The following is a 14800-nucleotide window of genomic DNA, read 5'->3' as shown; positions in this document are numbered from 1 at the left end:
CTGAAACACGGACCCCTCAGAATCAGTTTTGTTCTAACAGCAAACCTGGGGAAAGGTCTCAGATTGGTGTGAGCTGGGCAGCGCGTGCCATGTCTCACATGGGCACCAGAGGGCAGTGCGGGCTGCTCATGACAAGGACACTGACCCACTCCCCTGGTCCAAAACGTGTCTGAGAACCTTGAGGCACCACCTCCAACCTTTGTTATCTCCGGGCACACAGACACAAATGGCTAAACTTCTGCGGCACACCAGAAAGTATATTCTATTTCTTTGCAGCTCTAACCAAAAAGTAGGTATAATTGTGATTCATTCACACTGGATGACTATTGTGTTGGCTGTTGTCATTTGTTTATTTAAAAAAACGTTTTTTTTTAATCCTCACCTGAGGATATTTTTCTATTTATCTTCAGATAGAGTGGGAGGGAGGGAGAGAAACGGAAAGAGAGAGACACATCGACTGGTTGCCTCCTGCACGACCCGGACCAGGGCCGGGGACAAATTGCAACCAAGGTCTGTTTCCTTGGCTGGAATCGAACACGAGACTCACTGGTCCGCGGGCCTACACTCTACCACTGAGCCAAATCAGCCAGGGTAAAAAAAAAAAAAAAATTTTTTTTTCTTTATCGATTTTAGAGAAAGAGGAAGGGAGAGGGAGAGAGAAACATCCACTGGCCACCTTCTGCATGCCCCCCACTGGGCATGTGCCCTGACTGGGAATCAAACCGGCCACCTCTTGGTGCATGGGTCAATGCTCAATCCACTGCGCCACACCAGCCAGGCTGTCATTTTCTTTATTTGGCCATCTAAGGGAAGAGAGGTCAGTGCCCCTGACTAGTCAGGTATTGCGTGTTTTAAAAATTCTCACGGGACACGGGTGGAGAAATCGCTGACTTGGCGGATTTCTTTAAGAAGTATTGATTTACGCCTTGGCCGGTTTGGCTCAGCGGTTAGAGCGTCGGCCTGCGGTCTGGAGAGACCCGGGTTCGGTTCCCGCTAAGGGCACGTGCCTCGGTTGCAGTTTGTCCCCGGCCCTGGTTGGTCGTGCGGGTGGCAGCCACTCGATGTGTCTCTTTCACATCGATGTTTCTCTCTCCCTCCCACTCTATCTGTACAAGGATTGGAAAAATGTCCTCGGGTGAGGATAAAAAAAAAAAAAAAGAAATATTGATTTACTGTTTTCCTCGGCTTCATTGGAAAGCTAATGAAAATCCCCCCTGCCCCTAGCAGACATAAGGTGGTCCTCTGACCCAGGTGACGCTGTGACAGGCAGGTGACGTGCCCAAACGCCTCCGTGCCCACCTCGGTGCCCCTGCTGCGTCCACCTGCAGGCTCCCATCTCTGCGAAGCACCTCTGACCTTGGATGTGAGACCCCAGAGATACTGTCACCACCAGCCCCTTCTCGGTGCTGTGAATCGGCGGGGAGCACGTGGTCTGCTCCCAGCCCAGCAGAGTGATGGCAGCCACGCAGGAGAGGGGGGCGCGCCCGTCGCGGGGGGCTGCTCAGCAGAGCCCCGGGCGGGTGCACATGCTGGGCCCCCAAAGCGCTGCCTCTGCCCCCCCCCCCTGCGGAAATCAGCCTCAAGCCCTCAGACCCCTAAACAGCACTGCAAGGCTTTGAGGACAAAGGCCTTAAATCCGGGTTCACTGTGTGGTTGCTCGCTCTTCCAAACGGCCGGCCGGAGCCCGCTCGGCCCCTCTCCGAACCCCGAGTCTTGGAATCCCGGGGTCCGAGCGCTTTCTCTCGGGACCCCTCCCCTTGCCCGTTTGGAAAGCCGACGGCCCCTTTTCTTCTCTGCTCCGGGTTGAAACATGCGCCCCGGTCCCTTGCGCGGAGCCCCCGCACCCCGGCAAAGGCGGGCCCTGTTGCCCGGGCGACAGCGCGGCGGCTGAGGGGCTGCGGCGGCAGCCAATGGGAGCTGGAGGGGGCGGGGCCAGCCGGGTCTCGCGCGGCCGCCGCGGAGTTCGCAGGTGAGCAGCCGGGTGTGGGGGAGGGGTGCGGGATCGTGGCGGCCCGGGGGGCCCCGGGTGACCCCAGACCCCGGGTGTGCCGAGCGCCGGCCTGGCCGTGGGGTCAGGGCTCCCGGACGGTGCGCCCCTGGTCCGTGGGGCCTGAGCGGGCGGTGGGCCGCTGAGCAGTGGGCCGCGGGCGGAGGTCAGCGGGCCCGGACGGGGATCGGGGCCCCAGAGCGCCCCCTCTTACTTCGGGGCGCCCCAAGACCGAAGAGAGGGAAGGGATCGCAGCGTTTGGCGCCGGCGGAGAAGGCCCTGAACCCAGGAGCCCAGCCCCCACCCATCCAGGGGCGGCCTGGGCCACGTCCCCCGCCGACCCCACCCCGCGCCCTTCGCAGGTGTCCGGTCTCCAGCCCCCAGGCCGACAAGCATGAAGCTCCTGTGTGTGGTGGCCGCGTTGAGCTGTTTGCTGGCACCTCCAGCCCAGGCCAACAAGGTGAGGGGCGGAGCCTGCAGCACCTGTGGGCCCGTCTGCGGGCTGGGCCCCTGCCTCTGGGGGTTCCCTGGGGGCCAGACCACCGGCCTTGGGGCGAGGGGACAGGTGGGATTCCAGCCTGGCATTCTGTCTGGGGCAGTGACCTGAGCTGACCACACCTCCCTTTGCTCGGGTCAGGTGGTGGTTCTAATGCCCGCAGCCACCTGCTCTGGGTGTCGGGTCCTCTACCAACAGACGTTTCTGCCTGGAGAGTCACCACCCAGTGCGGGGACCCCTGAGGTCACTAAGTGACCCGCACCGGGTTTGGGTAGGTCTGTACAGTTTGAGATTCCGGTCAGCAGCGAAGCTTTGGTCAGCTTGAGGAGCTAACAGAATTCCACCGAGGACACCTGAAGATCTACTTGACTTTACTAATGATCCATGAGCCAGGCGGCAGCCCACCCAGCAACGAGGTGGTGCTCAGAGAGGGTGCTGGGTGGACGGATTGTATGGGAAGGAGGGGAGGGGAGGGAGCTGTTGACAAGAACAAAGAATGGAGTATTTCTGGCCTGGACATCTTTCCTTTGGGGAAGAGAAAGGGGAGGTTCTTCGTCACCCCTTCTTTCCGTGGGGTGAGAGGGGCGCTGTGACGCAGGGCCCTCCTGGTGCTTGGCCAGAAAACCCCACATTGGTTGATTAAGATGTTTCTGGAAAAGGCTGAAATTGCAACTAGTCAGGTATTTAATCCAGGCTTGATGTCAGGCTTCTAGCACACGGGACGCCATTTGGGGCCTGTGGGTCACTCCCACTGCCTCTGGGGGGTTCCTGACTGGGGCGAACTGTGGCCTTGTCCCCTATGGCTTCAGAAGGGCAGCTCGCGTATTCCCTTCTGAAACCACCCACTTCTCGCCCACCCTGCCCTGTTCCTTCCCCCAATCTTAACCTAGGAAGTTGGAGACAGAGGGGAGAGGCCAGCCACCTAGACCACTGGACAGAGGTGCAAGGTGTGGGCACAGGGTAGAGAACCGTCGCTTTGCTTGCCACCCCCACCCCTCCAGCACCCGACAGGGGGGTGGCAGTCCTGAGGTGTCTGTGACTCCTTTGCCACCTGGACAGCTTGTCTGGAGGAGCCTGTGGAAGTCATTTCGTGGCTGAATGTGGGGAAGGGAGAGGTTGGGAGTATTCGCGTGGTCACCTTGTGGAGCAGGGAGCTGAGAGGGGGGTCTTGCTGGAACCTGAGCCCAGGACACCCCTGGCTGTGCTTTCTCCCCCAGAGTTCCGAGGACATCAGGTGCAAGTGCACCTGTCCGCCATATAGAAACATCAGCGGGCACATCTACAACCAGAATGTGTCGCAGAAGGACTGGTAAGGCTGCGCAGGGGGGCAGGGCCGCATACCAGCGGGGTCCTCTATGCTCAGTGTGAGTTGGTGTAGAGTTGAGGCCGAGGGTGTCTGTGTGGGTTGAGGGGGCATTTCTTTTTTCTTTTTTCTTTTTTTTTTATCCTCACCCGAGGACATTTTTCCATTTTTTTGTTCAGATAGAGTGGGAGGGAGAGAGAGAGAGAGAGAAACATCGACGTGAAAGGGACACATCGAGTGGCTGCCACCCACATGACCAACCAGGGCCAGGGACAAACTGCAACTGAGGTACATGCCCTTAGTGGGAACCGAACCCAGGTCTCTCCGGACCACAGGCTGACTCTCTAACCGCTGAGCCAAACCGGCCAGGGCGAGGGGGCATTTCTATTCTGGGCTTCTCAGGAACTGGGATGCCCCCCCCCCCCCAGTCCTGGAGGGAGCTGAGCACAGGTTGGGGATTCCATGATGAGAGGCTATCAACACCCCATGGGGCGGTCCAGGTCAATGTTGCCTCTACCTGGTTGTGTAATGGGATTGTCGGGTGGGCTCTGAGAAAGTACAGGTTCCCAGCACCTCCTGCCCCCAAGAGTTTGGTTTTTTGTTGTGTTTTTCCCAGTGTTATCGAGATGTAAGTCACGTGCCGCATCGTGTGAGATGCAGGTGACGGCTTGATGTGTGTAAGTAGGGTTAGGGAGCACCTCCATCGCCTTGCACAGGTACCGTGTGTGCACATGCGGTGGGAACATTTAAGCGCCTTTCGAAGGTACACACAGTTTAGTTTTGTCAACTGCAGTCCCCATGCTGTCCCTCAGGTCCCCCCAAAGGCTTTGGCTCATGAAGCCCCGAGACATGAAGTCTGGGGAGCCCCCGGGACCTGGTCTGGTGTGGTCGCAGCTCAGAGAGGACGAGGGACACGCTGACAGGTGGAGGCCACGTCCGCGGGCCCACAGCCCACAGCCATGATGTCTTTGCCTTTGCAGCAGCTGCCTGCACGTGGTGGAGCCCATGCCGGTGCCCGGGCATGACGTGGAGGCCTACTGCCTGCTGTGTGAGTGCCAGTACGAGGAGCGCAGCACCACCACCATCAAGGTGCGCAGCCCCACCCCGCCCCGCCCCGCCCTGCCCAAACCCTGGCTGCCAAGTGCCACAGGCTCTGGCTTCAGTCAGAACATCCCAGGTGGCTTTGGGACTGGCTTCTGAGCAGGCCTGTCCCAGACACAGGGACTCGCTCCCGGTCCCTGGGAGCCAGCTCTCCTGTGACCTCTGCCCTGGGGCTCCCCTTCCATGGCGGTGAGAGCCTGGGAGAACCTCAACACTCCTTTCCCCCCATTTTCCCCAGTCCTTTTCTTTCTCCTCTCCTTCCATCCCTTCAGGCAGCCCCCTTCGCTGCCTCATGCTGTGGGCACGGCAGGGTGCTGCTGGTGGGCAGGTCGGAGCTCACCGTCGAGTGGGCTTCTGGGGTGACGCCAGCGTCCTCCTCAGAGTGCTCTGAGGGCCGTGCCCGGCCTGTGCTCCCCTGACCCTCATGCTGACACACCCGTGGGTGGGTTCAGGACAGCGGCGGTGGGCATGGCCACCCCACCTGCAGCGAGGACTAGGGCCTGTCCCTTCTGCCACCAACCGGATTTGGCTGGACCACGGCTCCCCCAGCAGGCTCGTGCCCCAGAGCCCCTCCGGCCCACTAGTCTGCGTTCCAACTGTCCTGAGCCAGGCCCTGCCTCCTGATGTCTAACAGCCTGCCTGGTCCAGTTTCTAAGCTTATTCCTGCTTGTGCTGGGAAGAGTCTAGAAATAGCATCAGCTAGGAACTTGGGAATTTAGCCACACCGCTGAGTCCCCCTCAGTTTCTCTCAAGGCTCATTTGGAGGGTGGTGGCCCTCACCTCTCGGGGAAGTAGCTGCCTGTCCCCCACCCTCTGTCCTCGCCCCAGGCTGTGCCGATCCCCCTCCTGCAGCACCTTTTCTTCTCCTTCTCTGAACTCGCTCCAGGGGCCCCGCCCTCTGGCCACCAGCCGCCTGAGACCTTAAGATCTGAGCCCACCGCCACTGCCTCTCCTTTGGGGGGAAGGGACTTCCCGATGCGGGGACGCATCAGACACACTTCCTGATCCCTCGAATTTCCCAGCAGTTCTCCCAGGGGTACGCCCCACCTGCAGGCTCCATCCCTCCCCTCCCCATGACGGGCAGGAGGGCCCCTTACCCTGTTGAAAGAGGCTTGAACTCCACGCCTGGTCACGGGGAGGTGGATCTCCTTGAACTTGGTGTTGACTGAGCCGGGCAGCACATTTCAAGGTCCCCAGGTCCCTCTCCTCTCGCCCCTTCATCTCAGTCCATCCAGGGCGGGTGGGGTCAGAGGCCTGGGATGGAGGTGGGGGAGCTCTCCAGGAGGGGTCCTCAAACCCGGCTCAGTGGCACCCGGCCAGTCTCTACCCTTGGACCTTGGCTGAAGGATTTGACCCTGTGGTCCTCAGCCAGGCACCTACAGCCCTCCAGGGGGCACGTGAGGTGTGTCTGAGGTTCCAGTAGCTGAGGGTGTCATAGACACCCTTCCCGGACCATGGTGCTGTGTCCCGGGCAGTGCTGTCCAGCGTGCCCAGGGCACCCACATTGAAAAACATTGAATTCGCCTTTGACGCTGTCTTTTCTGTAAAACACACGTCACTGCAGCTGTGAGCTCTCCACGTACGGAGGAGACTTGAGGTTGCCCTCCTGTCCCTGGCCCTCCACTCCCTGCAGGGTGACCGTCCCCCTCCACCCCGGGCTGTGTCCCCAGAACTGAAGCTCCCTCTCAGCCGCCTTACTCTCGGCACTGGGGAGCGACCGCTGACCCGATCCGTCCTCGGCCTCCGCGCTCAGCCCTTCCCGGCCGCCCCTGTTGGCGGGCCCTTGCCCATCCGCACCCCGTGCATCTATCTCAGCATGTCCTGGTCCCCACTTTTCACCATCTCTCCTCTCTGGCCGCGGGAGACCGACGTGCCCGTGGGACCCAGTTTGGGCAGCGAGTGAACCCGTTGCGTTGGCGGTGCCCGTCCCCGGCCCTGTGTCCCTGCGCCCCGCAGCCTCCGCCCTCCCTCCCGCAGCACCGAACGCAGGCGGCCCGGCCGGCTGGTCACAGGCGCGGTGTCCCCTCAGGTCGTCATTGTCATCTACCTGTCGGTGGTGGGGGCCTTGCTGCTGTACATGGCCTTCCTGATGCTGGTGGACCCTCTGATCCGGAAGCCGGACGCGTACACCGAGCAGCTGCACAACGAAGAGGAGAACGAGGTAATGGCCGGGCTGCTGCGCGCCGCCGGACCCGGGCCAGGCGGGGTCCTGCCCTTCGCGCTCCCGTTCGGTGTGCCGCACGGCACCTCACGGGGGACGTGGCCCTGGATTTCCCCGGATGCCCAGCACTGGGCAGCCAAGGGGACAGCGTGTGTCTTCCGTACACTGCCCCGGGCAGGGGGCGCGAGCCTGGGGCTCCGTGTTTCGTGGGGCGCCCTGGTTGCTGGGGTTGGTGGTGGGCGTCCAGGAGGCAGGATCACAGAGCTTCAGACGGAGCTTGGCCTCGTCCTGAGCAGGGCCAAGGGCAGCAGGACCCACAGCTGGGGGCCGGGGTGGGGCACTTAACACTGTCAGAAGCAGTAAGGCAGTGAGTTTGGGGTTCAGGGTACCAAGGTCACCGGCTCAGAGCGTTTGCAGCACAGGGTGGAGGTGCGAAGGGGCGGAGAGCTGAGTGTGAAGCTGCCGGGGGGCACGGGTCTGGGCCGGCTGCTGCTGGGTACACGGTGGACGGTGCCAGCTGCCCCCCGCTGTGGCTCACGGGTTTGGCCGGAGGTGGGGCAGCCTGAACCTTGCCCGATGGAGGTGGCGGCGCTGGAGTTGGGTGGTCTGTGTGCAGGAGGAAGCCCACATGCTTACCTGGTTATTAATGCACAGTAATCGCAGCTCTGGGGCGGGGGGGCAGCGCTAATAAACACTCGGCGATTAGGGTAATGTGGTAATTGCAGTCCTGGCTGGAGCGTAATTGAGAGATGCGCGGTGATTACAGCCCAGGCATGATTTCCCCGGAATGCGAGGCTCCAGCGCAGCCTCGAGTCCCCGTCTCCTCCCCGGGAGCCAAGGGAGGGGCAGCCGCACCCTGGGGGCTGAACCCAGGCCCTGTCCCCTGGGGGGGCTCCCCACTTTGAGTCTTGAGTCACATCTGCCTCTGAGTGAGGGGCCCTGGGGGGAGGAGTCGGATGTGGTCAGTCTAGTTCCGGGAGCAGAACTTGAACTGGAGGGTGGACATCTGGGGGAGGCTTTGGCTGAGTGAGGGATGCTGCAGCCATGTGTCGGGGTGCCTGGGGGCAGGGCAGGGGTGCTGGGAGAGGGAGGTTCTGGAGATGATGCAGTGTGTGTGCAGTCTGATACCTGACCTGAGGTACCAGCTCTGCACCGTGGCCACAGGATGCCCACCAGGCAGCTGTGAGGGGCCTGCCCCCCTGCCGGCACCCCAAACTAGGACTGCCACCTCGTTTGTTACTCCACACCGCCTCTTGTAACCCCGTCTTAAGTGCTCCTGGCCGTCCCTCTGGGGCACACACTTCTCCCCCTCCCTCTGCCCGCAGACGCCCACAGCTGCTCTGTGAGGTTTACAGACTGTGCCCTCAGGGTCTGCCCCGAGGCAGCCCGGACCAGGGAGCCGGCAGGGAACGCGGAGGCCAGCGCAGGATCCGGCTTTGGAGCCGGGTGGTCAGGGAGGAGGCCGTGGGAGGCTCTTTCCTAGACCAGGGTTAGGGACTCATCCTTCCTTTGTGTCAGTCTGGGAGGGCTTCCTGGCAGAGGGGGAGTTTCAGAGCCAGCTCCAAGGACAGTGACCGTTCAACTGCTGGGAGGGCGCCCCAAAGCCGAGTGGAGCTGAGGGGTCCTGTTGTCCTGGATAGTGAGGGCACCCTGCTGGCCCTCCCCTCTCGGGGCACGTGGGGATGGGGTGGGGGTGGAGGTAGGGGTGGGGCAGAGCAGCAGGTCCCAAGGCCACTGGGCTGACCACTGGGCAGAGGCTGTGTCTCTGGGTTTATCTGTGGTCTGGAGAGTTTCCCTTAAGAAGACAAAGAGGGGACCTCCCCTGGGCTGGGAGGACTTCGCTTGCACCCCAAGAGGAGGAGCAGGGCCTCTCAGGTTCTTTGAAGTTCGCCTTGGCCTGTGCAGCTCCATGACCGTGAGGACGCCCCACCTAGGGCCCTGGGTTCCACCCCACGCCCCTCCCCCTCCCCAAGTCGGGGACCCAGCCAGAGGTCAGATCTGGAGGTTGATCACGCCCCAGGACTGGGGTCCTGGGCTCCATCCCCAGCTCCTGCGGCCGCGGCCGCGCAGGGAGATGAAAGCCGGCCTGTGCCTTTGAAACCTGGCAGGCTGGGCGCTGGGCTGCCTCCCTGGCATTCCAGCAGCTTTAGGCCTAATCCCCGGCTCAGACGCCCTTTGAAAGGAGGAAGTGAGCCTGTTTGCTGGGCCAGGAGCAGAGCTGCTCAGATGTATGGGTTTGGTTCTCTTTGAAGAGGGGGGGCAGGCTTCTCTGAGGGCTGGGTGTCTGTGCTGCTCCCAGCAGGGCCCCAGAATCTATGCCCCTGGGGTTGGGGGACAGAGCTGGGCCCCAGAGATCTGCCCCCTGGGGTTTGGGGACAGAGCTGGGCCCCAGAGATCTGCCCCCTGGGGTTTGGGGACAGAGCTGGGCCCCAGAGATATGCCCCCTGGGGTGGGGGGACAGAGCTGGGCCCCAGAGATCTGCCCCTGGGGTGGGGGGACAGAGCTGGGCCCCAGAGATCTGCCCCTGGGGTTTGGGGACAGAGCTGGGCCCCAGAGATCTGCCCCCTGGGGTGGGGGGACAGAGCTGGGCCCCAGAGATCTGCCCCCTGGGGTTTGGGGACAGAGCTGGGCCCCAGAGATCTGCCCCCTGGGGTGGGGGGACAGAGCTGGGCCCCAGAGATATGCCCCCTGGGGTGGGGGGACAGAGCTGGGCCCCAGAGATCTGCCCGCTGGGGTTGGGGGACAGAGCTGGGCCTCAGAATCTGCCCCTGGGGTTGGGGGACAGAGCTGGGCCCCAGAGATCTGCCCCCTGGGGTTGGGGGACAGAGCTGGGCCTCAGAATCTGCCCCTGGGGTTGGGGGACAGAGCTGGGCCCCAGAGATCTGCCCCTGGGGTTTGGGGACAGAGCTGGGCCCCAGAGATCTGCCCCCTGGGGTGGGGGGACAGAGCTGGGCCCCAGAGATCGGCCCCGGGGGTTGGGGGCCAGAGCTGGGCCCCAGAGATCTGCCCCCTGGGGTGGGGGGACAGAGCTGGGCCCCAGAGATCTGCCCCCTGGGGTGGGGGGACAGAGCTGGGCCCCAGAGATCTGCCCCCTGGGGTTGGGGGACAGAGCTGGGCCTCAAAATCTGCCCCTGGGGTTGGGGGACAGAGCTGGGCCCCAGAGATCTGCCCCCTGGGGTTGGGGGACAGAGCTGGGCCCCAGAATCTGTCCCTGGGGTTGGGGGACAGAGCTGGGCCCCAGAGATCTGCCCCCTGGGGATGGGGGACAGAGCTGGGCCCCAGAGATCTGCCCCCTGGGGTTTGGGGACAGAGCTGGGCCCCAGAGATATGCCCCCTGGGGTTGGGGGACAGAGCTGGGCCCCAGAGATCTGCCCCCTGGGGTTTGGGGACAGAGCTGGGCCCCAGAGATCTGCCCCCGGGGTTGGGGGACAGAGCTGGGCCCTGTGGGAAGGGGGTGAGTGAGGAATGGAGGAAAGATGGTGATGGCACTTGGGGACATGAAGGGATGGGATGGGGAGGACACGGGGCCACTAGACCTGTCCCCTGCTCCAGACATGGGTGCAGCACCGAGGGAGACCCCTGGTTCCGGGGAGCTGACGAGGAAACATGGAGAGGACCCGCTGGAAGGGCCAGTTCCCTCGTCCCCGGTGCGGACAGGACAGGAAGGGTGGACAGGCGTCTCTGGAACAGCCATGCGCCCCCCCTTGCTCAGGAGCCCTGGCTCTGGCCCCCAACCTGTGCCTGCCGGTCGCTGTCCGTGGTGCTGAACCCCCGTTTGCTTCTTGGAGCCTGGAATCCACGTGGTTCTCACCCAACACGAGGGTGCCTGCGGGGCTTCGATCTGCTGCTGTGTCCCGGAGAGGGAGGCGTTTCACGCGGGTCTCACACCTGCCTGGTGGTGTGATGGTGGGACCCGCCTCGGAGGGAGGAGGCTGGGACCGTGTCCGTCCTGCCCTCAGCTGAGCATCTGAACAGACATGGTGTCTCCAGTGCCTTCAATCAGATGATTGGCACAGCCTCTCGGCGGCAGCCCCCACTGAGGACTTTGTGTGGGGGGAAAGGGTGAGGCTGGGGTCACATGGTGCGTGGGGTCACGTTCCCCAGTGCGCCGCCCCGGCCCTCTGGCTTCCTCCCCCGAGACTTTCCCTGTCCTCCAGCTGCCTCCGGGGCTCCCCCAGATCCTCGCTGCCCCCAGAAGGGACAAGGTCGGGGTGCGGAAGCAGAGAGGCCTTGTGGCCCCACAGCTCCATGTCCACCTCACCCAGACGGCCACGCGGAGGCCTCGGCACCGCGAGAGCCCCTGGCATTGCCGAGTCGGGAGGGAGCAGAGCTGAGAGGTGCACAGGCCACGGGCGTTTTCAGAGGCAGGGTCTTGGCAGCAGGCTGCCCACTCGCCCCGGCCCTGCCTAGGCCCAGAGCCGGGCTCCCATGGTGAGTGCTGAGGGCTCTGTATTCGTGTCTCGCAGATGGACAGGGACGGAGGTTCAGAGAATGTCACCCAGCCTAGGTCGTGCTCTGGGGGTGTCAGAGCCCAGGTGTGAGCCCACAGTGTCCCCCCCACCGCGCTGCACTGGGGGAGAAGAGATCACGTGCCCGAGCCCCTGCCCTGTGACCGCGCGGCTTGGGCACCTCGCCAGGCCCACCTCCCGGGCGTGAGCCGTGTCTCGTGGGTCACAGCCCCGCTGGTCATGACGTCAACTTCGGGTTGTGACCCGCGTTTTGAAGCAGGAGCTGGGGAGCAGAGCGCAGAGAGGTGCCCTATGGTTCCACGTGAGACCTTTCTATCGTGTCGTGTGTGTGCACGCGTGTGGTCCCTACTGACGCTGTGGGCAGAAAAATCTGAAAGACTCGACTTATTAAATTATTCGTTGGAGCCTGGAGAAGTCATTGTCCAGGGACACCAGCTGCTGAGTGGTGGGACTGTCCCTCCTTCCCGGTGCCCAGGGTGGACCCTGAGACGGGCCCAGGGGAGCCGGAGGCAGGAGGAGAGTCCTGCCTGGCCCCAGGCCCGGTGTGCCCTGCCCGGAGCTGCCACAGAGGCCTCCCCTCGCCTGGCGCAGACCCTCCTCAGCCCTGGACGTGGGCCTCCTGGGGACACCGCCCACCTTTGAGGCGGCAGGGCTCGTGAGATGAGGGACTCAGCTCGTGGTGACAGTGAGCCACCCCCAAGCCTCACCCCTAGCTGGACCCCTCTGCAACTGCCCGCGTCGCTGCCTCCTCACGCTCCCCTCAGCGCCCCCTCTGCAGCCTGGCAGCTGTTGGTGACAGAAGCTGTGCCAGCCCAGGCGATAGAAGCAAAGTTGCATTTACTGGGCGGCTCTGGGCTCAGAGAGCTGCGCTAATCCCTTAAGAGACGGGTGGCAGGAGATGAGAGGCAGGGAGAGCTGGGGAGGAAATCCCCGTGGGGGTGTGGGCCTGGCCCTCAGCTCTAATTCCCCCAAAGATCAGGTTCGGGTCCTGCAGGAAATGCATGGGCTTCAGAGGGAGAGAGGTGGTAATTAGGGGTGGATGCTGCCTTTGACGACGGCAGTGGCTGAGAGCAAAGGGGAAGGGACCGGGGGCAGGACGGAGGGGCTGAGCCGTCCTGCTCTGTCCAAGGAGAGAGTGGGCAGGGGGTCTGGGTGGGGGCGCTGGCCATGCCCTGCATGAAGTCACGTCCATGGAGCAGCTCCCATGGGCCCCCAGCTGTGCAGGCTCCTCCCACCTGCCACCCGGGCTCCTGGCCTCTGCACTGACCCTGTGCCCAACACCGGGTCTTCCTCTCTGGGTTAGAAAGAGGCCCGTGTGGTGCCTCCAGGGACCTGACTCGAGCTGCCCTAAGGGGGACCCCGACTGTCCTCCTGAGCGCCCCTCTCCCAGTCTCGGGGTGGGGGGCAGGGGCCATCCTGCAGGTTCCACAACTTGGGGTGTCCCAGGGCCTTGGGGAGGTCAGGCTCTGACTTTGGGGTTGCTTTCGAGACCCCGATGTCTCCTCCTCTCCCTCCCGCTGCAGGACGCTCGCGCCATGGCGGCCGCCCCGGCCTCCCTCGGGGGGCCCCGAGCCAACACGGTCCTGGAGCGCGTGGAGGGCGCCCAGCAGCGCTGGAAGCTGCAGGTGCAGGAGCAGAGGAAGACGGTGTTCGACCGGCACAAGATGCTCAGCTAGACGGCGCCGGCCAGGACGCCGCTTCCGGCTCACGGGGCGGGGCGGCGTCTCCCGCTCCCTGGCCCCCTGCGGTCTTCCCTGCACAGCACGTGGAGTTGCCTCCGTTCCTCTGAAACGTTCCCGCTGATCTGATTGGGGAAGAGGGTTGGGTCCGGGTCTCTAGCGCGTCTGCTCAGGTCTCTGGAGTCGAGGGGAGGGGGCTGCAGCCCACGGGGAGGAAGGTGTTTCGGGTGCTTCCTTTACAGCCCTGAATGTCGGGGAAGTCCTGGCCCTCCGGCAGGCGGAGCTGGACCATCGCCACTCGGGGGGCAGACACCCCGTCAGCACAGCTCCCCCCTGCTATGCACCTCGTGCCCCCTCCCTCCCAACCCCGATACCTCGGCCCGCTGCCTGGCCCCGCTGCAGGGTGGCTCTGACCGGGCAGCTGATGCCACTGAGCCCGCTTGGCCCTCAGGCCTCCGGGACGCCTGTCCCCTTCCCTGCGGTCCTCGCCGTGGGCGGGCAGGGCTGTGTCCGTGCTGACTGCTGCCGGCCCCTCCCCCCACTTCAGGAAGCCAGGCGGGTGCTGGCGCCATGTGACACGAGAGACTCCTGTCCTTGGGTCTCCACTGTCCCCGAGTCCCCTTGTACCCCTGCATGGGGAGGACGTGTGTCCTTCCGCTGTCCACGAGTCACGGAGGCACCATTAAATCATATTTCTCTCACTGTTCGGCTTCAAGAGATTTTGAGAACTAAGTATTTATTTGTGACCTGGTAAGTGCTGTGTCCAGAGAGGACAGAGCAGTGTCCTTGGCAGGTCCAGGCGGAGACACAGCCCTGGGGGCGGACAGCGGGGTCTGCTCAGCGGCCAGGGTGAGACGGGGGGCTGGATGCGGCTGCTCACGGTCCGACCTCTTCCAGGAGCGGGAGCCCTCGGGAGTCATCCTGAGACCCTTTCTGTTCCTCCTGACACAGCCGCGCCCGCTGTCCGTGTCTCAGCCGGTGGTGCTCACTGCGAACCCGTTTCCCCACATAAAACCCACCAGGTGTCAAGGGGTGGGGCCGCAGGAAACAGCACCCGGGAGAAGAGTGCCAGCCGCTTCCAGGGGCCATCAGAGGCCCCGGTGCTGGGTCAGCTCCATCCCACCTCAAGTGGGGTCCAGGGCCCAGGCAGCAACGGAGCTGGAGGGACCAGTGACCTGGGCGTCTGTCCCAAGGGCTGTCCCTTACCTGTGCTGAGACCCCCGGGAGGAGCTCTGGCGTTGGTGAGGCGGGTTCCAGTCTGCAGAGTTCAGAGCCCGCGGTGGGCGAGGGGCGGCGTGCAGGCCGGCGTCCAGAAAAGCAGCAGCCGAGGCGACAGTTGTCGGGGAACCCTGAGCTGGTGTGCTCAGCCGTCGAGAAGTCCGGTGGGGTTGACGGGTCCCCGTGCCAGAGACGGAGGCCGGGCAGAGAAACCAGCACCCAGGACCGTTCTACCCTGGTGCCCGCACACCCGACACCCACTGGGGCCACCAGGGCGCGGAGGCTCCCGGGCCCGTGTGCTCTGCCCCACGGGGAGGCTCTAACCTCACTGCCTGCTGCTCCCTGGGCGGCCCGCCCTGCTCAGGGGCCACCAGGGCTCTGCAGGC

At 63.7% G+C, this 14800-nt stretch overlaps 1 protein-coding gene across 3 annotated transcripts; it reads left to right on the top strand.

The window, feature by feature from the left end:
- The first annotated feature begins 1939 nt into the window (after positions 1–1939).
- TMEM9 (transmembrane protein 9) lies at positions 1940–13897 on the top strand. 3 transcript variants are annotated; one of them, XM_036277719.1, is made up of 6 exons: positions 1940–1969; positions 2350–2447; positions 3701–3792; positions 4767–4875; positions 6917–7048; positions 13041–13897. In XM_036277719.1, the coding sequence occupies exons 2-6, from the start codon at positions 2382–2384 to the stop codon at positions 13191–13193; spliced, it is 552 nt and encodes a 183-aa protein (XP_036133612.1). In that variant the 5' UTR covers positions 1940–1969; positions 2350–2381; the 3' UTR covers positions 13194–13897. The 3 variants fall into 3 exon arrangements, with proteins under 3 accessions (XP_036133612.1, XP_036133613.1, XP_036133614.1); XM_036277720.1 differs by lacking the exon at positions 1940–1969 and adding an exon at positions 2077–2088; XM_036277721.1 differs by lacking the exon at positions 1940–1969 and having other exon boundaries at positions 2160–2447; positions 4770–4875.
- The last annotated feature ends 903 nt before the right edge of the window (positions 13898–14800 follow it).

Source organism: Molossus molossus, unplaced genomic scaffold (assembly GCF_014108415.1).
Source record: "Molossus molossus isolate mMolMol1 unplaced genomic scaffold, mMolMol1.p scaffold_m16_p_23, whole genome shotgun sequence".
In the NCBI taxonomy this organism is placed as follows: Eukaryota; Metazoa; Chordata; class Mammalia; order Chiroptera; family Molossidae; genus Molossus; species Molossus molossus.
This window is presented reverse-complemented; position numbering and strand designations above follow the sequence as displayed.